This window comes from Hyla sarda, chromosome 7, assembly GCF_029499605.1.
Source record: "Hyla sarda isolate aHylSar1 chromosome 7, aHylSar1.hap1, whole genome shotgun sequence".
Taxonomy (NCBI): Eukaryota; Metazoa; Chordata; class Amphibia; order Anura; family Hylidae; genus Hyla; species Hyla sarda.
This window is the reverse complement of record NC_079195.1, coordinates 31573731-31599383: the sequence shown is the minus strand read 5'-3', so window position 1 is coordinate 31599383 and position 25653 is coordinate 31573731. Positions and strand designations below refer to the sequence as shown.

The 25653-nt window shown below is 49.0% G+C and overlaps 2 protein-coding genes across 4 annotated transcripts in view; one reads left to right on the top strand and one right to left on the bottom strand.

Annotated features, from left to right (window-relative positions):
- SCNN1A (sodium channel epithelial 1 subunit alpha) overlaps positions 1–25653 on the top strand; it is a 244685-nt gene that overhangs the window by 61202 nt on the left and 157830 nt on the right. The gene's annotated exons all lie outside the window — the stretch shown is intronic.
- Positions 1–25653, bottom strand: part of LTBR (lymphotoxin beta receptor) — a 214515-nt gene that overhangs the window by 93971 nt on the left and 94891 nt on the right. Inside the window, exon 1 of one of the 3 annotated variants that reach the window (XM_056530734.1) lies at positions 5880–6388. The exons of the other annotated variants lie outside the window; for them this stretch is intronic. Within the exon in view, the coding sequence (XP_056386709.1) occupies positions 5880–5948 (69 nt within the window). The 5' untranslated portion in view covers positions 5949–6388. Of the gene's footprint in view, positions 1–5879; positions 6389–25653 lie in introns of those variants that run through there. 3 annotated transcript variants of the gene reach the window in all.

The window sequence follows — 25653 nt, the reverse complement described above, 5'->3', positions numbered from 1 at the left end:
ATCTGGATACGATCTCTTCCGAGGAAGGTCGCAGATGGTATATGGGTAACTGTGTTTCCTGAACGCCTCAGTTTGACCATAAACGTCCAGGCCCCTGACCAGATGCCATATTCATCCCTGTTCTTTTTTGGGACCTCCACCACCTCTCCATACCGACCTAGCCACGTCATGATGTCAATACAAGAGAGTGATTCGTTACGGGTTAAAACTGTCACTTTCTTGACATTATTTTGGCGAGACACCGCCTGAATGGCAAAGTCTCGCCAGCCGGGTTCATTCTTTATCAGCTCATAATTCGACCAGAAGAGCTCAAGCCCCTCCGGCCGAACAAAGCTGATATCAAACTCAGGGGTACCATAAGGATGTATTAAGGCGTAGATGTCAGCTGCCTTAAAGCCCAACTTCAGCAGAAGCTCAACAACTTTAGATCTTGGAGGACATGTATCACTGCCTCTCCATCTCAGCCGGACCACATTCCTACGGAGACCACCTGGCCCGGCTGTAGGGAGGGACCACACATTATCCCCCCCTCTTTCCTCTCGGAAGGCTGAAAGACCATGTCTCTCTATCCAGAAGGATAGATCAACCTCCCTACCCTCTACATTGATCGATCTCTCCCCTCTCCTTAAGGCCCCCAGGAGACGCTGCTGCAAACTGCTCTCCCCAGAGCCAGAGGACGAGGAAGGTGCCCCCCTCCCCCCAGCGGTGACATTTGCGTAGCTGCGTACCGGTGCTGCCACCGCTGGGGGTGCAACTGGACCAGGCCCTACATCCCCACCACTAATCTGCGCCCCTTCACCACCCTCCTCCACATAATCCATACCCAAACCATTGTCACATGTTTTAGCTAATGTGCCCCCCATACCTCCACCCGTGCTACAGCCCAAACCACCATTCAAAGCCCCAGACAAATTATTAACAGATACATTCACTCCTTCATTCACTTTTACATTAACTTTCTCACTCATACTGGCTGGACCGGTGTGTTCTGGTGCAGATTTTGTACCATCAGCATCACTGGGTACCGGAGCTGGAGCCACCACCACAGGACAGGTCACCGGTCCCTTATACAAGGACCGGGAAGCCTGCCTAGCCTGCTTATTAGCGGCCCCAGCCCTGTTTTTATTGGTACCCTCCGCCTCATCAGTACTGGAGTTTCCTGCTCCTGGGCGCCGCTGATCTGGATCAGCGGCGCCAATACAAAATAGGGGTTTAAGTCCAGTCTTTCTGGGAGGCGAAGACATCTTAGCCCCGGCAGCTCCTCCACGACGACACCGCTGCTCCAAAGGAACAGCAGTGCCAACGCTCAGAGCCACCGGAGCTCCCGCAGCCGACTCTGGCACAAAATCGCCCCCCCCCTCCCGTTAGGGAGCAACCCAATGTGCCAGAGCCCTTACTGCCCATCGCTGGGCAAATATCACTGTCCGACCTCACAGCCGATACACTGTCTGCTCCACCACTGTTACTGCAAACAGCTATGGAGCTCACCGCCACACTAGACTCCATACTCTCCCCACTCTCCTGCACTGAGTCCACAGCAGAACTCAGGCTGGGCTGAGAAATGGGGTTCACACAGTGAGCTGACCCTGCGGCCAGTCCGGGGGGCTCAGGGAGGGGGGTATATACAAATGTTACCTGCTCCTGGAGCTTGGTCTTCTTTGACTTCTTCTTTTTCCTTCCCCCAGGTGCCTCCTCTGGTAACTCATGTCCAAACGTGAAGTCCTGGAGGCGACCTGGGGACTCCAGGAGCTGGATCTGGGCCATCAGCGCCCCTCCCTGGTGACTGGTGCTACTCTCATCCCCCGAACCACCAGGGCCGCAGCCAGATGACATTGCCACTTGCCCTGCAGGGAGCCCACTGTATGGGGTGAGATGTTGCAGACCCCCGGGTGGATTTGGCTCAACATTATCGGCCTCCGCAACGTCTCCTTCCTCCTCCACCCGTGGCTGAAGCCCCCTCAGCTTTCTTTGCTTCTCCCTCTCCTTTTCTGCAAAGCGATCTTCATTCTGAAGCTTTTCTTTAAATGGCCCGCTGTTCTCCAAAATAAAAGTTTTCCTTTTCTTTAGATTGCTGATGCTGGTTTTAAGCTGTTTAATCCTTGCTGACAGCTCAGCCTTCTGGTGTTTTGACGCAGTTTCCATTAAGGCTTTTGCCTCCTGTACCTCCTCCTGGAGCCTATACAAGCTGCTCCTTGCTTCTTTATATCCCTGAAGTATCTCTGCAACACGGGATCCATAGGTGGTTCCAGGCTCCTGGGCCCTGGGCATTGCCCAATCCTCCTCCACACCTCCATGGGCATTTGGCTTTGCTCCAGGAGGAGTATCACAGTCCATAGTACCTGTAGTACCTTTTGTTGGAGCAGCCTTGCGGCTGCTCTTCGTCTCCATGGGCTCAGGAGGTGCTGGAGATACATCGCTGCATCTTCTGGCAGAGCGCCTTAACCCAGAGACCTCTGGTGCAGTTCCTGATGCTGGTCCCTCTGCAACTGGTCGCTGGCTCCCCCTGCCCCCCGCGGACCTACTTCGGGGGGCAGGTGTTGGGGTTCTCCGCTCTTCGCTCATACCAGGAAACGAACCCCCCCTCTGGGGAAAGGAAGGTCGCCCCTGGGAGAGAGGTGGATCACTCTCAAGGTCGAGCACACCAAACGCTCACAGGAAGCCCAAACAGGAAGATGCTCCCTCTAGTGGCCAGACTCCAGAGCTGTACTCACTACTCTGCTGGTGAGATCACTGTGTACATATATTACATTACTTATCCTGTACTGATCCTGAGTTATATCCTGTATTATACTCCAGAGCTGTACTCACTATTCTGCTGGTGAGATCACTGTGTACATATATTACATTACTTATCCTGTACTGATCCTGAGTTATATCCTGTATTATACTCCAGAGCTGTACTCACTATTCTGCTGGTGGGGTCACTGTGTACATACATTACATTACGTATCCTGTACTGATCCTGAATTATATCCTGTATTATACTCCAGAGCTGTACTCACTATTCTGCTGGTGAGGTCACTGTGTACATACATTACATTACTTATAAAACATATTAAAAATGTATGCATGAGCCTAGGTCAGAATTTTCCAACGAGGGTTGCAAAACTTCAACTCCCAGCATGCCCGGACAGCCATCGGCTGTCCGGGCATGCTGGGAGTTGTAGTTTTGCAACAGCTGGAGGCACAGTGGTTGGAAAACACAAGTTGCCCGCTATGCCTATGGTTCTAGCTGTATGAGAGGTGGAGGGCCGGATTGTTTATACAGATCTAACACAAAGTCAACTCTACTTCACCTGACAATCTCAGCCCCACTACATACACTTGTACTACGGAGATGAGCTGTCCTGACACGTTACATCTCATATCTGGAAACCGCAGCGATGAGGATGATAAACAGATAACAGATATTGAAACTCTCTGGTTTCCCATTCATGTGTCATATGGTGACATACTATTAACCCTGAACAGTACAGACCGATCGAAAAGTTTACTCCCATACATGTGGCCATAGGAGAAAGCGAATGAGTGCGCTATTTGTGTGTTACAGAGTTGAGTTTGTCACCTGGCAGAATGTGCTGCAATATATCAAGGCGTTTTATGGTCAAAATATTGTCTTATCTTAACTCGAGTTATTACAGAGAAAATAACAAAGTCAACTCTACTACATCCTTGAGGACGCAACAGAAAAAAACGTATGCAAATATCTGTTAGCGGTAGTCAAGCATGTGACATGGTGTGAGCTCCCACAGTGCTGCGTATTCAAAGGGTGCTGAATGGGTCAGGGACTGTGATTGGAGCTAAACCCAAAAGAATTAGATCACAAACTCAGCTCTGCTACAGTCCCCCTATATGTAAGCTCTAGCTACAGTCCCCTATAGGTAAGCTCTAGCCATAGTCCCCCTATATGTAAACTGTATCTGCAGCCCCCTATATGTAAGCTGTATCTGCAGTCCCCCTATATGTAAGCTGTATCTGCAGTCCTCCTATATGTAAGCTGTATCTGTAGTCCTCCTATATGTAAGCTGTATCTGTAGTCCTCCTATATGTAAGCTGTATCTGCAGTCCCCCTATATGTAAGCTGTATCTGCAGTCCCCCTATATGTAAGCTGTATTTGCAGTCCCCCTATATGTAAGCTGTATCTGCAGTCCCCCTATATGTAAGCTGTATTTGCAGTCCCCCTATATGTAAGCTGTATCTGCAGTCCCCCTATATGTAAGCTGTATCTGCAGTCCCCCTATATGTAAGCTGTATCTGCAGTCCCCCTATATGTAAGCTGTATCTGCAGTCCCCCTATATGTAAGCTGTATTTGCAGTCCCCCTATATGTAAGCTGTATCTGCAGTCCCCCTATATGTAAGCTGTATTTGCAGTCCCCCTATATGTAAGCTGTATCTGCAGTCCCCCTATATGTAAGCTGTATCTGCAGTCCCCCTATATGTAAGCTGTATCTGCAGTCCCCCTATATGTAAGCTGTATCTGCAGTCCCCCTATATGTAAGCTGTATCTGCAGTCCCCCTATATGTAAGCTGTATCTGCAGTCCCCCTATATGTAAGCTGTATCTGCAGCCCCCTATATGTAAGCTGTATTTGCAGTCCCCCTATATGTAAGCTGTATCTGCAGTCCCTTATATGTAAGCTGTATTTGCAGTCCCCCTATATGTAAGCTGTATTTGCAGTCCCCCTATATGTAAGCTGTATCTGCAGTCCCCCTATATGTAAACATCTTCTGCAGTCCCCCTATATGTAAGCTGTATCTGCAGTCCCCCTATATGTAAACATCTTCTGCAGTCCCCCTATATGTAAGCTGTATCTGCAGTCCCCCTATATGTAAGCTGTATCTGCAGTCCCCCTATATGTAAGCTGTATCTGCAGTCCCCCTATATGTAAGCTGTATTTGCAGTCCCCCTATATGTAAGCTGTATCTGCAGTCCCCCTATATGTAAGCTGTATCTGCAGTCCCCCTATATGTAAGCTGTATTTGCAGTCCCCCTATATGTAAGCTGTATCTGCAGTCCCCCTATATGTAAGCTGTATCTGCAGTCCCCCTATGTGTAAACACCTTCTGCAGTCCCCCTGTATGTAAGCTGTATCTGCAGTCCCCCTATATGTAAGCTGTATCTGCAGTCCCCCTATATGTAAGCTGTATCTGCAGTCCCCCTATATGTAAGCTGTATCTGCAGTCCCCCTATATGTAAACACCTTCTGCAGTCCCCCTATATGTAAGCTGTATCTGTAGTCCTCCTATATGTAAGCTGTATCTGCAGTCCCCCTATATGTAAGCTGTATCTGCAGTCCCCCTATATGTAAGCTGTATCTGCAGTCCCCCTATATGTAAGCTGTATCTGCAGTCCCCCTATATGTAAGCTGTATCTGCAGTCCCCCTATATGTAAACATCTTCTGCAGTCCCCCTATATGTAAGCTATTTGCAGTCCCCCTATATGTAAGCTGTATCTGCAGTCCCTCTATATGTAAACACCTTCTGCAGTCCCCCTGTATGTAAACTCTATCTGCAGTCCCTCTATATATAAGCTCTAGCCACAGTCCCCTATATGTAAACAACAGCCGCAGTCCCCATATAGCTAACTTTTAGCCACAGTTCCCCTATTTCCAAGCTTGATCTGCAGCCCCTCCAAATCTTCGCTACTGTCAGTCCCCTATGGCTAAGTTGTAACCGCAGTCCCCTCTATCATAGCCCTGACCACCGCTCCCAATATCTAAGCACCAGCTGCACTTCCATTATATCTGTTATATCTACAGTCCTCCTATATCTAAACTCCAACTGTAGTCCCTCATATACCTTCCCAGATTGTAGCTGTGCCCAAGCACATGGCATACACAGTACCACATGGCCGTCCTCCCAGTGCCCCGCTCTTACCTGTGGGATATTCCACAATACAATGCCCAGGCACAGTACTATGAGGCGGGAGGACTCTCGTAGCTCCATGATCCCAGATTGGAATGGTCACATATTCGTATATATTGTACAAGTTGTGGATTTTTCTCGCCTCGCTCCCCCACCCCCTAAGAATCCAGACGGGCTGCCAGTCAGGTCTTTCCAGATGGGTCTCACTTTAAGGAATCCTGTGATAGTCTCAATGTTCTCATCTGTGATGGTCTCAATTTTCCTTCAGCAGGGTCCCCAGGAACTCCTGCCGTCTCCCATTAAGCCTCAATGTTTTACTTTCGATCTCCACCTTCCTGTTATTCCAGTAAAGTGTGTGACAGCCTGGATTGTGAGTCATAAGGAGGGCTGAGACAGTGTATACCACTATAGGCAGTCCTAGAAGGAGAAGCCTACTGTGGTGTCCAATGTCAGAGATAGCCAGAAATATATGCTGTAGAACCATGGTCTCCAAACTTTGGACCACCAGATGTTGCAAAACTACAACTCCCAGCATGTCCGGACAGCCAACGGCTGTGTGATGTCATCATGTTCATATATAGGGACTGCGTGATGTCATCATGTCCATATATAGGGACTGCGTGATGTCATCATGTCCGTATAAAGGAACTGTGTGATGTCATCATGTCCATATAAAGGAACTGTGGAATGTCATCATGTTCATATGGAGGAACTGTGTGATGTCATCATGTCATAGGAACTGTGTGATGTCATCATGTCCATATGGAGGAACTGTGTGATGTCATCATGTCTATACTGAAGAACTGTGTGATGTCATCATGTCCATATGGAGGAACTGTGTGATGTCATCATGTCTATATGAAGGAACTGTGTGATGTCATCATGTCCATATGGAGGAACTGTGTGATGTCATCATCTCCATATGGAGGAACTGTGTGATGTCATCATGTCTATATGGAGGAACTGTGTGATGTCATCATGTCCATATGGAGGAACTGTGTGATGTCATCATGTCTATATGGAGGAACTGTGTGATGTCATCATGTCCATATGGAGGAACTGTGTGATGTCATCATGTCCATATGGAGGAACTGTGTGATGTCATCATGTCTATATGGAGGAACTGTGTGATGTCATCATGTCTATATGGAGGAACTGTGTGATGTCATCATGTCCATATGGAGGAACTGTGTGATGTCATCATGTCTATATGGAGGAACTGTGTGATGTCATCATGTCCATATGGAGGAACTGTGTGATGTCATCATGTCTATATGGAGGAACTGTGTGATGTCATCATGTCCATATGGAGGAACTGTGTGATGTCATCATGTCCATATGGAGGAACTGTGTGATGTCATCATGTCTATATGGAGGAACTGTGTGATGTCATCATGTCCATATGGAGGAACTGTGTGATGTCATCATGTCTATATGGACCAAAATCTCTGAGGAATGTTTCCAGCACCTTGTAGAAAGTATGACACCAAGAATGAAGGCAAAAGGGGTTCAACCTGGTACTAGCAAGGTGTACCTAATAAAGTGGCCTGAGAGAATATATTGGGGCAGTGTGGCAAGGAAAGGATGTATTTCCCTTGCTAACTCTGCTGAATGCTCCACCTGTGGCCTGATTAATGAGGTACCAGGAAGGGAAAGTGTGTTTAAAAAGAAAGGAAACAGAATAGTTGAGGCTCTCCCTGGGATACAGCATGTCGCTGTAGGGGGAGACACTGGGGCCCTGTTGAGGAAGCACACAGCTGGAATCTGTGAGTGGCCCTAAGTGACAGTGTGAACTGTGAGTAAAACAGGTTGCAGGGGCACATGTTTTATGCTGGCTGAGGGTAGCTCACCAGTTAGTAGTCAGGGCATGCTTACATGTGTAGTCAGTGACCAGACGGTCTAGGACTTTGGTTTGTTCCTGAGTTATGTTTTACCTGAAACCTGTGTAAATAAAGCTGGCGAGGTGCCAGACTTGTATGCAGAACGGTTGTCTGGCGTGTTATTACGAGGAAACGTGTCCCGTGGCAAGTGACCAGGACAATCCCAGAGCTAATCCCAGAGATGGAATGTCACTATATACCGTATTTATCGGCGTATAACACGCACTTTTTAGGCTCAAATTTTTATCCTAAAGTCTGTGTGCGTGTTATACGCCGATACACCCCCAGGAAAGGAAGGGGGAGAGAGGCTGTCGCTGCCCGCTTCTCTCCTCCTACCTTTCCTGGGGTCTAGAGCGCTGCTGCCGGCCCTTCTCTCCCCCTAGCTATCAGCGCCGCTGCCCGTTCTGTCCCCCTGACTATCGGTGCCGGCGCCCCATTGCCAGCGCCGATAGCCAGGGGGAGAGAAGCGGCGCCGACAGCCAGGGGGAGAGAAGGGGCAGCGGCACCCATTGCCGGCGCCGCTGCCCCGTTGCCTCCCCCCATCCCCGGTGGCATAATTACCTGAGTCGGGTCCGCGCTGCTCCAGGCCTCCGGCGTGCGTCCCCGGCGTCGTTGCTATGCGCTGAACGGCGCGACGCATGACGTCAGTGCGCCGCGCCGTGCATAGCAACGACGCAGGGGACGCACGCCGGAGGCCTGGAGCAGCGCGGACCCGACTCAGGTAATTATGCCACCGGGGATGGGGGGAGGCAGCGGAGCAGCGGCGCCGGCAATGGGTGCCGCTGCCCCTTCTCTCCCCCTGGCTATCGGCGCCGGCAATGGGGCGCCGGCACCGATAGTCAGGGGGACAGAACGGGCAGCGGCGCCGGTTACCAGGGGGAGAGAAGGGCCGGCAGCAGGGCTCTAGACCCCAGGAAAGGCAGGGGGAGAGAAGCGGGCAGCGACGGCCTCTCTCCCCCTGCCTTTCCTGGGGATGTATCGGGGTATACACGCGCACACACGCACCCTCATTTTACCATGGATATTTGGGTAAAAAACTTTTTTTACCCAAATATCCTTGGTAAAATGAGGGTGCGTGTTATAGGCCGGTGCGTGGTATACCCCGATAAATACGGTATATATATATATATATATATATATATATATACAAACATATATCCCAAAATGTAATTGTAAACTAAATTTTATTTTAAAAAAAAATCTGAGTTATCTCTGCTCCTTCTTGTTTATTTGTTGTTGTCTTTTTATTTCATGTAAATACATTACATGAAATATAAATAACACATGAGTAATAATATTATATGAAGATCAGTGGGTACTGTTCCTTATTGAGGAGACCCAGTAAAGTACTGAGGCTTATTTTCAGGCATCTCTTCATGGACAAGAAGTCTGAGACAGCTGTATACAGATGGCTGCTCTTCTGGGGGAAACTGGTTTGACTAGTATGTAATATATTTCTCATATCTATCTCTCATATTTATCTATCTCATATCTATCTATCTATCTCATATCTATCTATCTATCTATCTCATATCTATCTATTTATCTCATATCTATCTATCTGTCTGTCCATTTATCTATTTATCTTCTATCTATCTATCTTTCTGTCTTTCTATCTATAAATTCAGTAGCATACTACAGTTCTATGAAGCTGTATTCTTACATGTTGTTTTGCTGTAGTTTTTGAAGCAGATGTCAAGTATGTAGGAAAACGTATACTTCTCTTTTTTTATCCACTCCCACTTGTGACTTCAAGAATTGCATCAAAACGGCATGAGTGAAAATAATCTATAGGTTGATGTAATATTTTTTTTTTTTGTTTTGTTGTCTAGATTACCACACTCCTGTTACCTTCACATAACCTGTACATGTGATAGCGCACTAGTGTTCTGACTGGGGTACAGGGTGTATGGATCTTGTTCGTGGCTCAGGGTGGTTAGATGTATAACTTTGTGATGCCAGGGTACCGTTAACTTACATGGTCCGAGGATAGGACAGGTTCTACACCCACTTGACTTTACTTGTTGCAGACTTAGGACTTTAGACTTGATTTTGAGCCCTCCCACGCTGACTAGGGTTCTCCCACGCTAATAGTTCTGATAGTGTCCAAAAAAAATTTCACTAAAATGTGTTTTTCCCCCCAAATTTCACATTTTTGCAAGGGTTAATAGCAGAAAATCCCCCCCCAAAATTTGTAACCCCATCTCTTCTGAGTATGGAGGTACCCCATAAGTTGACCTGAAGTGCACTATGGGCGAACTACAATGCTCAGAAGAGAAGGAGTCATATTTGGCTTTTTGAGAGCAAATTTTGGTCGGGGGGCATGTCGCATTTAGGAAGCCCCTATGGTGCCAGAACAGCGAAAAAAAAACACATGGCATACCATTTTGGAAACTAGACCCCTTGAGGAACGTAACAAGGAATAAAGTGAGCCTTAATACCCCACAGGGGTTTCACAACTTTTGCATATGTAAAAAAAAAAAAATCTAATTTTTGCAGAACAGTGGACCCCCCACATGTGACCCCATTTTGGAAACTACACCCCTCACAGAATTTAATAAGGGGCGCAGTGAGTATTTACATCCCACTGGCATTTGACAGATCTTTGGAACAGTGGGCTGAGCAAATGAAAAATTACATTTTACATTTTCACGGACCACTGTTCCAAAAATCTGTCAGACACCTGTGTGGCGTAAATGCTCACTGTACCCCTTATTACATTATGTGAGGGGTGTAGTTTCCAAAATGGGGTCACATGTTGGGGGGTCCATTGTTTTGGCACTATGGGAGCTTTGTAAACACACGTGGCCTTCAATTCTGGACACATTTTCTCTTCAAAATCCCAATGGCGCTCCTTCTGTTCTGAGCATTGTAGTTTGCCCGCCGAGCACTTTAAATCCACATTTGGGGTATTTTCTTACTCAGAAGAAATGGTGTTACAAATTTTGGGGGGGCTTTTTTCCTATTTTCCCTTGTGAAAATGAAAAATTTAGGGTAACACCAGCATTTTAGTGAAAAAAAATAATTTTTTTCATTTTCCCATCCAACTTTAACGAAAATTTGTCAAACACATGTGGGGTGTTAAGTCTCACTATACCCCTTGTTACATTCCGTGAGGGGTGTAGTTTCCAAAATGGGGTCACATGTCGGTATTTATTTTTGTGCATTTATGTCAGAACCGCTGTAAAATTAGCCACCCCTGCGCAAATCACCAATTTAGGCTTCAAATGTACATAGTGTGCTCTCACTCCTGAGCCTTACGTCCACATATGGGGTATTTCTGTACTCAGGAGAAATTGCGTTACAAATTTTGGGGGTCTTTTTTTCCTTTTACATCTTGTGAAAATAAAAAGTAAAGGGCAACACCAGCATGTTAGTGTAAAAAAAATTTTTTTTACACTAACAGGCTGGTGTAGACCCCAACTTTTCCTTTTCATAAGGGGTAAAAGGAGAAAAAGCCCCCCAAAATTTGTAGTGCAATTTCTCCCGAGTACAGAGATACCCCATATGTGGCCCTAAACTGTTTCCTTGAAATACGACAGGGCTCCGAAGTGAGAGAGCGCCATGCGCATTTGAGGACTAAATTAGGGATTGCATAGGGGTGGACATAGGGGTATTCTACGCCAGTGATTCCCAAACAGGGTGCCTCCAGCTGTTGCTAAACTCCCAGCATGCCTGGACAGTCAGTGGCTGTCCAGAAATGCTGGGAGTTGTTGTTTTGCAACAGCTGGAGGCTCCGTTTTGGAAACACTGCTGTAAAATACGTTTTAAATTTTTATTGGGGGGGGGCAGTGTAAGGGGGTGTATATGTAGTGTTTTACCCTTTATTATGTGGTAGTGTAGTGTAGTGTTTTTAGGGTACATTCACACTGGCAGAGGTTTACAGTGAGTTCCCTGCTAGGACTTTGCACTGCGGCAAAAAATTTGCCGCAGCTCATACTTGAAGCAGAAAACTTACTGTAAACCTGCCCTTGTGAATGTACCCTGTATGTTCACATGGGGGGGGGCAAACCTCCAGCTGTTTCAAAACTACAACTCCCAGCATGTACTGACAGACAGCTGGAGGCACACTGGTTGGAAAACCTTCAGTTAGGTTCTGTTATCTAACTCAATATTTTCCAACCGTTGTGCCTCCAGCTGTTGCAAAATGACAACTCCCAGCATGTACTGAACACCGAAGGGCATGTTGGGAGATGTAGTTATGCAACAGCTGGAGGGATCACAACTACAACTCCTAGCATGCTGGGATTTGCAGTTTTGCAACATCTGGAGAGCTACAGTATAGAGACCACTGCAAACTGTGGCCTTCCAGATGCTGCAAAACTACAAATCTCAGCATGCCCAGACAGCAAACAGTTGTGTGGGCATGCTAGGAGTTGTAGTTTTGCAAGATCTGGAGGGCTATAGTTCAGAGACTACCATATAGTGATCTCAAACTGTAGCCCTCCAGCTGTTGCAAAACTACAACTCCCAGCATGCCCAAACAGCTGTCTGGGCATGCTGGGAGTTGTAGTTTTGCAACATCAGGAGTGCTACAGTATAGAGACCACTATATAGTGGTCTCGGGCTGCAGCCCTCCAGATGTTGCTAGGCAACTTACCGGCTTCCATCAGATCCAGGGAGCTTGCTGCACGACATCGCCGCCTGCCGATCTCCGACGCCGATCGTCGCCCGCAGCCTCCGGATAGGTAAGTGGATCTTCGGCGTTCGGTCCTCTGTCGGTTCCCTGTTCTGCCCCGCCTATTGTGGGTGGGCAGAACGGGGAAAACAAAAGTTAACCCCCCCGCCCCCGATCTGCTATTGGTGGTCGCGTCTAGACCACCAATAGCAGGGATAGGAGGGGTGTCACCCCTGCCACCTCACTCCTATCTCTTCAGGGGGATCCTGGGTGTCTTAGACACCCGTGATCCCCCTTATATTCCTCGTCACCATAGACCCGTAATGACCCGGAATCGCACAAATCGCAAGTGTGAATTCACTTGCAATTTGCGCTGATCGCCGACATGGGGGGGTCTGATGACCCCCCTGGGCATTTGCGCGGGGTGCCTGCTGATAGATATCAGCAGCCACCCCGGTCCGGTCCCCACCCGGCGGGGACCGAAATTCCCACGGGCGTACAGGTGCACCCTTGGTCCTTAAGGGGTTAATCATCTCCCACTCCTGCTGACTCATCTTCACACTGCAGCTTAGGCTGGGTCCACACTACGTTTTGTCCCATACGGGAGCGCATACGGCAGGAGGGAGCTAAAACCTCGCGCTCCCGTATGTGACCGTATGCGCTCCCGTATGTCATTCACTTCAATGAGCCGACCGGAGTGAAACGTTCGGTCCGGTCGGCTCATTTTTGCGCCGTATGCGCTTTTACAACCGGACCTAAAACCGTGGTCAACCACGGTTTTAGGTCCGGTTGTAAAAGCGCATACGGCGCAAAAATGAGCCGACCGGACCGAACGTTTCACTCCGGTCGGCTCATTGAAGTGAATGGCATACGGGAGCGCATACGGTCACATACGGGAGCGCAAGGTTTTAGCTCCCCCCTGCCGTATGCGCTCCCGTATGGGACAAAACGTAGTGTGGACCCAGCCTTACACTGAGCTCTGCACTGCACACTAGCCAAGAGCAAGGCTAAGACTGGATAGCTCCTCCCCCCTACACAATATAAGGCCTTGCTAAGGGGCCTCCCATTGGGCAATCAGGGTCACATTGGTACCCTGCATCATACCTTCTAACAGATATCCTTTACATTTCTTAAAGATACAGTGCAAAAAATGATAAATTAATAGACAAAGACCATAAAGACAACCCCGGACCGGACAGTATGGGAGGGGAGGGGGTCCATGACAGGGGACAGCTCTGGAGCGTCCGGGGTCAGGGAAAGTTCAGGGAGGGCAGATGGGGGACAAGGGGCGGAGAGTTAGGGTAAGTTATAAATAAGGGGGGCAGTGGGGACAGTGACCACTGGCCGAGGAGACATCGAGGGAGAAAATTGCTTACCATGGATGCTGCGCTGGAAGATCTGATGAGGAGGGTCCGGGACGAGGTCGTGGCGAGGGGCACTGACTGGCTGGTGCCGCAGCTGCAGGGACTTCAGGCTGGGAGCGCTCCAGAGGGATCCGGGGCCCCCAGGTCCAGTGCCCGCCGATCCAGGCCCCCTTCGCACCTGAGCCCGGAGGTAATTCCACGCACCCGCCGCCGCCATGCGAGCCCCTTGCGGGACCCTCCTGCTACCCCTGCACCCTCCGATCCCACTCCTGAGGGCAGGGGGGCAGGGAGGAATCCACCGGGCGTGCAGCGGGTGGCGGAGACGAGCGGCGCTGTCGCGGCTGCGGGGAGAGGAGGCCGCAGCGCGAACCTGGACGATACGGCTGTCCCTCGCTCTGATGTTCCGAGAGCGAGGAGGGCCCGGAGGTCGGGGAGGAGGCGCAGTGTTTCTCCGGTGGCCCGAAGGGGCGCACGAACCACGCGGGTGGCAGTTGGAGTGAGCCAGGAGGAGGCTTCCGGTATCGCTGAGGCCCCCAGGAACTATGGGGGCCGGAGGTCTGGGCACCATGACGACGGGAGAACGAGGGTGATGGGGAGGGGAGGGGCCGGGCCTCCCCTGCCTTGAGAGCTACAGGAGAGAGACTTGCCTCTGTCGTCAGGAGAGTGGAGCCACGAGGAGTCGGGGCAGGAGGAAGACGCAGGCTGTCTGTGGCTGGGAGTGTGGTGGAGCCGCCTGCACCAGCTGGAGGCAGTGTTGCTGCTGATGGAGTGGATGATCGTGGAGCTGCAACAGCGGCGTCTGCCCGCCGCGTGCCATCTGGATCTACAGGAGCTGGTGCATCGGGTGCTGGTGGAGATTCGGGAGCTACAGCCGCTGGTCACCTGGGGCCAGAGAGGCTTGGTGAGTCTGCTTCATTGTCTAATGTGGGGGGGGGGGGTTTGTGGGAGGGGCTACAGTCTTTGCTGCGTGATGTTAGAAGTCTTTTGCAGGACAGGGCCGCGTCTAGCAGGGGGTCCCCGGTTGCTGTGTGGGAGGCGGGACAGGGTCCGCAGGGGTTGGCGGCGGCAGACAAGGCATCTAGGGGGAGTGGGGGGTCTGCAGTGGTGACGGCTGCGGTTGGTGCTGAGGTCGGGACAGGGAGTGGTGCGACAGTGGGGGCGCCCGCAGCGCCTGCGGGTAAGGTGGGGGATGAGGTGAGATTGGCGGATGCGGCTCGGGGGGAGGTTTATGTCTGCTTTGAAAGGCCGCTGGGGGCTCATTTGAAGGCGGAGGTCAGGGAGAAAATATGGAAGGATGAGTATGTGGAGATATTTTCTCTCTTGCCTCTGGAGAAATTTAATTTAGACAGGGTGAAGCCGGACGAGTCTAAGAAGGAAGAGGAGGAGCGTCGGCGGTATCGATTGATACCCCGGACGTTTTCCAATTGGTTGCAGGCCTTCGCCATCTTATCCAGTGTCATTGGGGAGAAAGCGCCTGAGAATTGTTCAGGTCTTTTTTGCTACATGGATTTAGTGGGGGAGGCTTACAGGGTTTATGGGGGTACCGCTTGGTTGCGGTATGATGAACAGTTCCGGCAGCGGAAGGCGGTTAGGCCTTCCTTACGCTGGGATCATAAGGACATTGGGCTGTGGATGAGGTTGATGGCGGCGCCGAAGGGTGTGGGCCAGTCCTTTCGGGACGGGGACGGTGCGACCGGATCTGGGTCCGGTCGGCCGGCGGGGACAGGTAAAGGGTGCTGCTGGCAGTTCAATGAGGGGCAGTGCCGATTCGGGGAGGGATGTCGTTTTAAGCATGAATGCTTCGGTTGCGGAGGTGCTCACAGTTTGTCCCGCTGTTTTAAAAAGGGGAAGAGAGGGGGATCGGAGGTTGAGCACAAGGGGGGCAACACCAGTGAGAGTGGCAAGGATGGGGCCGTTTTTAGACAAGTACCCAAATAGGGGGGATGCCCGACTGTTGAGGGAGGGGTTTGAGTTAGGATTTCGTATCCCGTGTGCCAATGTTAAACCGCAGGGGGTGGTTAGGAATTTGGTGTCGGCTCTGCGGCACCCGGAGGTGGTTAGGGAGAAGTTGTTGAAGGAGGTGTCGCTGGGCCGCATGGCGGGCCCATTTCCGGAGGTTCCTTTGCCGGAATTGCGGGTGTCCCCTTTGGGGCTCGTTCCGAAGAAGGAGCCGAATAGATTCCGGCTCATTCACCACCTTTCACATCCGGTGGGAGGCTCGGTGAATGACGGGATTGATCCGGAGGTGTGCGCAGTGACGTATACCTCTTTTGATGCGGCGCTGACTTGGGTCCGGAAATACGGGAGGGGGGCGCTCTTGGCTAAGACGGATATTGAGGCAGCGTTTCGCCTTTTGCCGGTGCACCCGGATAGTTTTGTGTTGTTGGGGTGTTGTTGGGAGGGGGAGTATTTTGTGGATAAATGTTTACCTATGGGGTGCTCGGTGTCGTGCGCACTGTTTGAGTGTTTTAGCAGGTTTCTGGAATGTGTAGTGCGGGCCAAGTCTCAAGTTGATTCGGTGCTGCATTACCTGGGCGATTTTTTGTTTGTGGGTCCGGGTGGTTCGGCATTGTGTTCGGTGTTATTGCAGACTATGGAGAGGGTGGCGGCTGGCTTTGGGGTGCCCTTGGCGCCCGACAAGACGGAGGGGCCGTCCACTCAATTGAAATTTTTGGGCTTGGTAATAGACACGGTGGCCATGGAGCGCCGGCTGCCTGAAGGAAAACTGAGTGAATTAAAGGTGGCGGTGGCGTCGGCGGCTGGGGCGCGGAAGTTGCAGCTTAGGGACTTGCAGTCGTTGTTGGGCAGGCTGAATTTTGCCTGTCGCATTATGCCGATGGGGCGTGTTTTCTGCCGCAGGTTGGCGGCAGCGACCGCGGGGGTGATCAGGCCGCGGCATTATGTTCGCCTGACTGCGGAACTGCGAGCCGACTTGGCGGTGTTGGCGGAATTTTTGGAAGTCTATAATGGGAGGTCGGTCATCATGGGGGGGCAAGTATCTAATTGGGATCTGGAGTTGTTTACGGATGCGTCGGGGAGCCATGGGTTCGGAGCATATTGGCAGGGGGAATGGTGCGTCGGTGCATGGCCGGATGAGTGGAGGTCGGCAGGGCTGGTGCGGAACTTGGCACTATTGGAATTATTTCCTATTCTGGTGGCGGTTGAGATTTGGGGGGATAGGCTCCGGGACAGGAAGGTGTGCTTTCGGTGCGATAATCTGGGGGTGGTGCAAGCAATTAATGCGCAGACGGCGAATTCGTCGCCGGTTGTGCATTTGTTGCGGCAGCTGGTGTTGAGGGGGTTGCGTCTTAATGTGCAGTTTGTTGCCTTGCATGTCCCTGGGGTTCAGAACGAAATAGCTGACTCCCTTTCTCGTTTCCAGTGGGGTCGATTTCGGGCGTTGGCACCGGAAGCGGAGGTCGAAGGGATCGCATGTCCGGAGGAGCTGTGGAGAGTGGTTTAACGGCGGCTTTTGGGCTTGTCAGGCGGTCGGTCTCTGCGAGCACCTGGGCCGGCTATTGTAAGTGCTGGAAAGAGTGGGAAGCGCTGGTGGCAGGTATGGGTGTGTTGCAGTCTGTGGGGGATTGGGAGGCGGCAGTCTTGTGTTTTGTGGGGAGGTTGTATGAGGACGGGGTGTCCGGGTCCGGACTTAGCCGGCGGCTGTCAGCTTTGGCGTTTTGGTTTCAGGTACGGGGAATGCCGGACGCTACTAAGGCGTTTTTGGTTAGAAAGGCGGGTAGGGGGTTTCGGAGGGGCCTGCAGGTTAGGGACTCCAGGAGGCCGGTGTCCTTTTCTTTGTTAGTGGAGTTGGGTGGTGTTTTGTCCTGAGTGTGTCTTTCGAATTTTGAGCTGGTTCTGTTTCGGCTTGCTTTTTCATTAGCGTTTTGGGTGTCTGAATTGGTGGCGCCGAGTAAGGTCTCGGTGGGAGGGTTGTTGGTGTCTGATGTGACTGATGACGGGGGTAATTTGGCATGTGTGGTCCGGCGCTCAAAGACAGATCAGTTGGGTCGAGGTTTTGTGGTGAGATTGGCGGCGTTGGTTGGGTCGGGTATGTGCCCGGTGTCTTGTTTTAGGGCGTACGTGGCTATTCGCCCGGCAATGGGGGGGGCCATTGCTGATGCACGAAAGTGGGGAATTTTTATCTAGGTTTCAGTTTATCCATGTTTTCCAGCTGGCCTTGGAAAAACTGGGTAGGGGTAGTGGGGACTTTAGTTCCCATTCATTCAGGATTGGGGCTGCTACTAAGGCTGCAAGGTGGGGGCTGGGACCAGATGCTATACGGCGGATAGGCCGGTGGGAATCTGATAGATTTCGTTTATATGTGCGTCCTCATTTGATGTAATTTCGGTGGGTTTGTTGCTGTAAGGGGTTTTGTTTGTTGTTTATGTTTTTCAGGTGCTGCGCCGTGCCTGATATGGATCCTGGGACACTCATATGTGGTGAGGGGTGCGGCGAGGGCCGCGGTGCGCCCGGATGGGCGGCAATTGGGTGTTTCCAGGGAGGAGGCACAGGTGAGGTGGCTGGGACAAGGTGGGTTGCTGTGGGGGGGAGTTCTGCCGTTCTTACAGAAATATGTCGACCTTGATAGGGCCCCCGATGTTTTAGTCCTTCACGTGGGGGGCAACGACTTGGGGGATAGGACGGTCAGGTCCTTGATGAGGGACATTAAGTTGGATCTGTTGAGAATCTGGTCGTCGTTTCCGGGGATTTTTATCATATGGTCGGACATTGTGGCCAGACTTAAATGGAAGCGGGCAAGGTCGGTGGCTAGCCTGAACAGGGCGCAGGCGAAAGTTAATAGAGTGGTCAGTCGTTTTGTGGCTAGGAACAGGGGCCTGGTGGTCAGGCACAGGGAACTGGAGGTGGCCTCTTCAAGAGTTTTTGGGGCCTGATGGGGTCCTTTGAATCCCATTGGGACGGATCTTTGGGCATGGGAAATACGAGACATGTTGGAGAGGGCGGTTCAGTTGTGGGGGAGCGGCCGCTTGTAAGGAGTCACAAGAGGCCGTTGGTGGCAGGAGCTAGAGGGGGACTTGGAGACAATTGGAGAGAGTTGGCACTGAATGGGATGGTGAGGCTGGGGGCAGTACCCAGCCTCGTGTGGTGAAACCCTGCGGGAGAGGCCCAAAGGGGCGGGGGTCTCTGAAGGCGGTGCCCTGGGGTTAAGGGAAGGGACGATCCAGGGCAAAGTAGGAGATCCGAGGAAAATTTGGGATGCCTCCAAGTCCTCTCTCTGGCTAGGTGGTAGAGTCTAGTTAAAGGATATTTGCACTAGTTTGTTTGTATATGGATATGTGTTGTCAGGTAATGTTACCTGAGTATGTTAAATGTTATTTAAAGGTTAATTAATATTTGAGTATTAAGTTATGATGTTTTGAATAAAATGGCCGCTGTGGCCTTTATACCTAAAGTATGTGGTCCGTGTCTTTTATCGGGGGAGTAGGTAAAAAGAAGGGTCACAGCGCAGGTGGATGATACCCTAGTCATGAATATTAAAGCATCACCTGAGCAGCAGGGCCCAGCGCAGGCACCTGCAGTAATGTTTACCTCACAGGATGCACTCAGACACCACTTATATACTCAGTTAACCTGTACATTCTGAGATTGAAGGGTGATAGAAAAGTGATTGTTGCAACTATACGCCTATCACCCTCATGCAACTTGTTCATACCGAGATATAACAGCTTAAAAATAATTTCTTACTTTCTAAGTGAAAAGTAAGAATATATTTATAACGTTAACAAATAACATATACAATGAGTGAATATCATCATACATATTATCATCATACTGTTACTGACCAAATCCTGTATCCTGAGACCAATAGTACCAATTATACCAGTATACAAGGAGAAATATTATGACCATACATAATACCATTATACTGTTATTGACCAAATCCTGTATACTGAGACCAATACTACCAATTATACCAGCATACAAGGGGGAATATTATCACCATACATACAGTGGGGATCAAAAGTTTGGGCACCCCTGGTAAAAATTTGTATTAATGTGCATAAAGAAGCCAAGGAAAGATTAAAAAATCTCCAAAAGGCATCAAATTACAGATTAGACATTCTTATAATATGTCAACAAAAGTTAGATTTTATCATCATTTACACTTTCAAAATAACAGAAAACAAAAAAAATGGCGTCTGCAAAAGTTTGGGCACCCTGCAGAATTTATAGCATGCACTGCCCCCTTTGCACAGCTGAGACCTGCCAGTGTCATGGATTGTTCTCAATCATCATCTGTGAAGACCAGGTGATGTCAATCTCAAAGGTTTTAAATGAACATCAGGAACATTGGAAGTTAAAGCAAGATCTGGAAGACCAAGAAAAATATCAGGCAGAACAGCTCGCAAGATTGTGAGAAAAACAATTCAAAGCCCACGTTTGACTGCACAATCCCTCCAGAAAGATTTGGCAGACACTGGGGTTGTGGTACACTATTCCACTATAAAGAGATACTTGTACAAATATGGTCTTCATGGAAGAGTCATCAGAAGAAAACCTCTTCTACGTCCTCAGCCTCACCACAAAAATCAGCGTTTGAACTTTGCAAATGAACATATAGACAAGCCTGATGCAGTTTGGAAACAAGTTCTGTGGACCGATGAGGCTAAATATGAACATTTTGGCCGGAATTCTCCTCTCTGCAGCGCCCCGGTCAGACCCGCTGACCGGGAGCGCGTCACTGACATTCACGATGGGGATGCGATTCGCATAGCGGGACGCGCCCGCTCGCGAATCGCATCCCAAGCCACTTACCCGTCCCGGTCCCTGGCTGTCAGGCCTGAGGAAGCGGGTGACCGTGAAATGCGTTGCATTATGGGAAATAAATCCTTTTAACTTCTTATCTGGTCTCAGCGCTTCCATTGATCCCGTTTTGCTACCTGGAGATTGCTTGTTTTTATCGTGATTCTTTCTGGAAAGGCCTTGTCTTGGGCCACACCGCTCTGGGACCGCAATGATCCTGCCACAGCCACAGTCCAGTCCTTCTTCGCTGAAGTCCGTAGTGTCTTCGAGGAACCAGCCCGAGCTTCTTCTGCCGAGACTGCCCTGCTGAACCTGGTCCAGGGTAATTCTTCAGTAGGCGAGTACGCCATGCAATTTCGCACTCTCGCCTCTGAATTATCTTGGAATAATGTGGCCCTCTGCGCGACCTTTAAAAAATGCCTATCCAGTAACATCAAGGATGTGCTGGCCGCACGAGAGATTCCTGCCAACCTGCATGAACTTATCCATTTGGCCACCCGCATTGACATGCGTTTTTCTGAAAGACACCAGGAGCTCTGCCAGGAAAAAGACCTTGATCTCTGGGCACCTCTCTCCCAGTATCCTTTGCAATCTACCCCTGTGCCTCCCGCCGAGGAGGCTATGCAAGTGGATCGGTTTCGCCTGACCCATGAAGAGAGGATTCGCCACAGAGATAAAAATTTATGTCTGTACTGCACTAGTACCGAACATTTCTTGGTGGATTGCCCTATTCGTCCTCCACGTCTGGGAAACGCACACACGCACCCAGCTCACGTGGGTGTGGCGTCTCTTGGTACGAAGTCTGCTTATCCACGTCTCACTGTGCCCGTGCGGATTTCTCCTTCTGCCAACTCCTCCTTCTCAGCCGTGGCCTTCTTGGACTCTGGTTCTTCTGGAAATTTTATTCTGGCCGCTTTGGTTAATAGGTTCTGCATCCCGGTGACCCGTCTCGTCAAGCCGCTCTACATTTCTTCGGTCAACGGAGTGAAGTTGGACTGCACTCTGCGTTACCGCACAGAGCCCTTGCTTATGAGCATTGGACTGCATCACGAGAAAATTGAATTTTTCGTCCTGCCCAACTGCACCTCTGAAGTCCTCCTCGGTCTGCCATGGCTCCAGCATCATTCTCCCACCCTTGACTGGACCACCGGGGAGATCAAGAATTGGAGTTCTGCTTGCTGCAAGAAATGCCTCACGTCTGCTCCCAGTCCCGTCTGTCGGGCCTCAGTGTCTCCTCCTGTGCCTGGTCTCCCCAAGGCCTATCAGGACTGTGCCGTGCCTCCTCTTAGCCCCCGTCCTGGTGACACTCTGCCCCGTGACAAGCTTCACCCTATGTCCCCCTCCCCATTCCCACTTCTTCTGGATTACCGGCCGCTGATGTAGCTACCCAGGACTTTTTTTTGTTCCGGAAGGAAACTCAAGAGGCGCCCCCTATGTTCTCTTTTCATTTGAAGGGACAAGGAGACAAAGAGAGGGGGAGACCTAAGGGGGGGTACTGTTACGCCGAGCGCTCCGGGTCCCTGCTCCTCCCCGGAGCGCTCGCGGCGTTCTCCTCTCTGCAGCGCCCCGGTCAGACCCGATGACCGGGAGCGCTGCACTGACATTCACGATGGGGATGCGATTCGCATAGCGGGACGCGCCCGCTCGCGAATCGCATCCCAAGCCACTTACCCGTCCTGGTCCTCGGCTGTCACGTTCTGGCGCACGCGGCTCCGCTCTCTAGGGCACGCGCGCGCCAGCTCTCTAAGATTTAAAGGGCCAGTGCACCAATGATTGGTGCCTGGCCCAATCAGTCTAATTAGCCTCCACCTGCTCCCTGTCTATTTATCCTCACTTCCCCTTCACTTCCTTGCCGGATCTTGTTGCCTTGTGCCAGAGAAAGCGTTTAGTGTTGTCCAAAGCCTGTGTTCCAGACCTTCTGCTATTGCTATTGACTAGGAACCTTGCCGTCTGCCCCGACCTTCTGCTACATCTGACCTTGCCTCTGCCTAGTCCTTCTGTCCCACGCCTTCTCAGCAGTCAGCGAGGTTGAGCCGTTGCCGGTGGATACGACCTGGTTGCTACCGCCGCAGCAAGACCATCCCGCTTTGCGGCGGGCTCTGGTGAAAACCAGTAGCAACCTAGAACCGGTCCACCGACACGGTCTATGCCAATCCCTCGCTGACACAGAGGATCCACATCCAGCTAACCGAATCCTAACAGGTACGTTTGGAGAAGAAGGGGAACAGAATTTAATGAAAAGAACCTCTGTCCAACTGTTAAGCATGGGGGGTGGATCAATCATGCTTTGGGGTTGTATTGCAGCCAGTGGCACATGGAACATCTCACGAGTAGAAGGAAAAATGGATTCAATAAAATTTCAGCAAATTTTGGATGCTAACGATGCCATCTGTGAAAAAGCTGAAGTTAAAGAGAGGATGGCTTCTACAAATGGATAATGATCCTAAACAAACCTCAAAATCCACAGGGGATTACATCAAGAGGCGTAAACTGAAGGTTTTGCCATGGCCTTCACAATCTCCTGACCTCAACAGAATTGAAAATCTATGGATAAACCTTAAAAGAGCAGTGCGTGACAGACAGCCCAGAAATCTCAAAGAACTGGAAGACTTTTCTATGGAAGAATGGGCAAAGATAGCTCAAATAAGAATTGAAAGACTCTTGGCTGGCTACAAAAAGCGTTTACAAGCTGTGATACTTGCCATAGGGGGCAGTAGAAGATATTAACTCTGCAGGGTGCCCAAACTTTTGCAGATGCCATTTTTTTGCTTTCTGTTATTTTGAAAGTGTAACTGATAGAAATAAAATCTAACTTTTGTTGACATATTATAAGAATGTCTAATCTATAATTTGATGCCTTTTGGAGATTTTTACATCTTTCCTTGGCTTCTTTATGTACATTAAAGGGTTATCCAGGAAAAAACTTTTTTATTTCATATCAACTGGCTCCAGAAAGTTAAACAGATTTGTAAATTATTTTTATTAAATAATCTTAATCCTTTCAATAATTATCAGCTGCTGAAGTTGAGTTGTTTTTTTCTGTCCGGCAACAGTGCTCTCTGCTGACATCTCTGCTTGTCTCGGGAACTGCACAGAGTAGAAGAGGTTTGCTATGGGGATTTGCTTCTAAACTGGGCTGTTCCTGAGACACATGTCATCATAGAGCACTTAGACATAAAAGAATTACTCAACTTCAGAAGCTCATAAGTACTGAAAGATTTTTTTATTGAAGTAATTTACTAATCTGTTTAACTTTCTGGAGCCAGTTGATATATAAAAATAAGTTTTTTTTCCTGGATAACCCCTTTAATACAAATTTTTACCTGGGGTGCCCAAACTTTTGATCCCCACTGTACTACAGGTCCATCATAGTAAATCCTGGATCTAGAATCAACACGTAACCTCTAATAGATAAGTAAAAATACTAACATAACAAACCAGACATATATCCACTTAAAAATATAAATAAGAACATACCACTGATGAACCATGTGTAGTGGTTGGTACTGATGAGTATTTTTATGTGGATATCTGTCTGGTTTGTTATGTTTGTACTTTTACTTATTTATAAAAGGTTAAGTTTTAATTCAGCTGCGAATGAGGAAAAAAAAGTGTTCGGGTGCATGCACACCACGTTTTTGCAGTACAGTTCCTGTATCAGGTTTTTGATGAAAAACGGATTCCTCAAAACCGGACTAAACTGTATCAAAACGTGTGTACAAATTTTAACCCATATACGGTTGAAAACTGTAAACGGTTTGAAAAATTATGTCCGGTTGCATCCGTTTTTTAAGAAAAAAACATATACGTTTTTAACTTTTCACTCCGTTTTGAATAAAGTTTCACTTGTTTCATGGAAATTCTAAGAAAAAAAATTGTGCAATGTCAAAAACCGTATGGTGAAAACCTGATGGAACTGTACGTACATACAGTTCTGTATGGTTCCCATTGACTCCCATGTTAAAAAAAAAAAAACGTATACGGTTTAATACAGTTTTTCAGCCGGACCAAGAAACGTGGTAGACTACGGTTTTGGGTACGGGTAAAAAAAACTGGCCAAAACCGTATGTGATGCAAAACGGACTAAACCGGATGATGCGTTTGACATACAGTTTACAATGTTAAGTCAATGCATACAGTTTTCTATACAGTTCAATACGGTTTTTAACTTGAAACAGCATAAGGGAACTGTATAACAAAAACGTGGTGTGCGTGCACCCTTATAGGGGTCAGAAGAGGATAAGCATTTTTTAAATTAGAAAAATAAAACAAAACCTATATTAATTGGGTATCCGTGTAATTGTAAGGACCTACAGAATAAAGATCATAGAGGAGATTTATCAAAATCTGTCCAGAGGAAAAGTTACTAAGTTGCCCATAGTAACCAATCAGATCGCTTCTTTCATTTTTAAAAAGGCCTCTGAAAAATGAAAGAAGCGATCTGATTGGTTGCTATGGGCAACTCAGCAACATTTCCTCTGGACAGGTTTTGATAAATCTCCCCCAATGTGCTTTTATTACTAAAAAGTGCACTGCGTAAAAATAGAAGTCCTCAAAAGTTGCAATACGGCGTTTTTTTTTTTTTTTTGCCGCACAAGTATTTTTTTTGTTTCACCATAGATTTTGTGGTAAAATGAGTGAAGTCATTACAAAGTACAATCATTGGAGCAAAAAACAAGCTAGGTAGTTAGGTATGTAGGTAACTTAAAGAAAATCCAATAAAGTGCAATTTATTCCATGGTATAAAAATACTACTTTTCAGTAACCTCACACCACCTTTTTCAAGTGTCCTTGAAAAAGGTGGCGTGAGGCTACTAAAATGTTGTATTTTTACACCATGGAATAAATGGCACCTTATTGGATTTTAATTTGGTGTGCTGCATTTTTCCACGAGTTATCAAGTTTGGATCACCTTGCCAGGATCCTATGACTGCGTGCACCAGCTGCATCTCTTTACTTTATTTGGATGTGCTACTCCTATCCTGTCTGTGTAGGTATTTAAGTAGCTAGCTAGGGAGTAAAGTAGCTAGCTAGGCAGTTAGGTAGCCAGGTTAGTAGGTGGCCAGCTAGGTAGTTAGGTAAGCACATGGCACATGGCCTAAGAAGAAGAGGACGATAACTCCATCAAGATCTATAGTGTGGTGTGGACAGGAATTTAACCC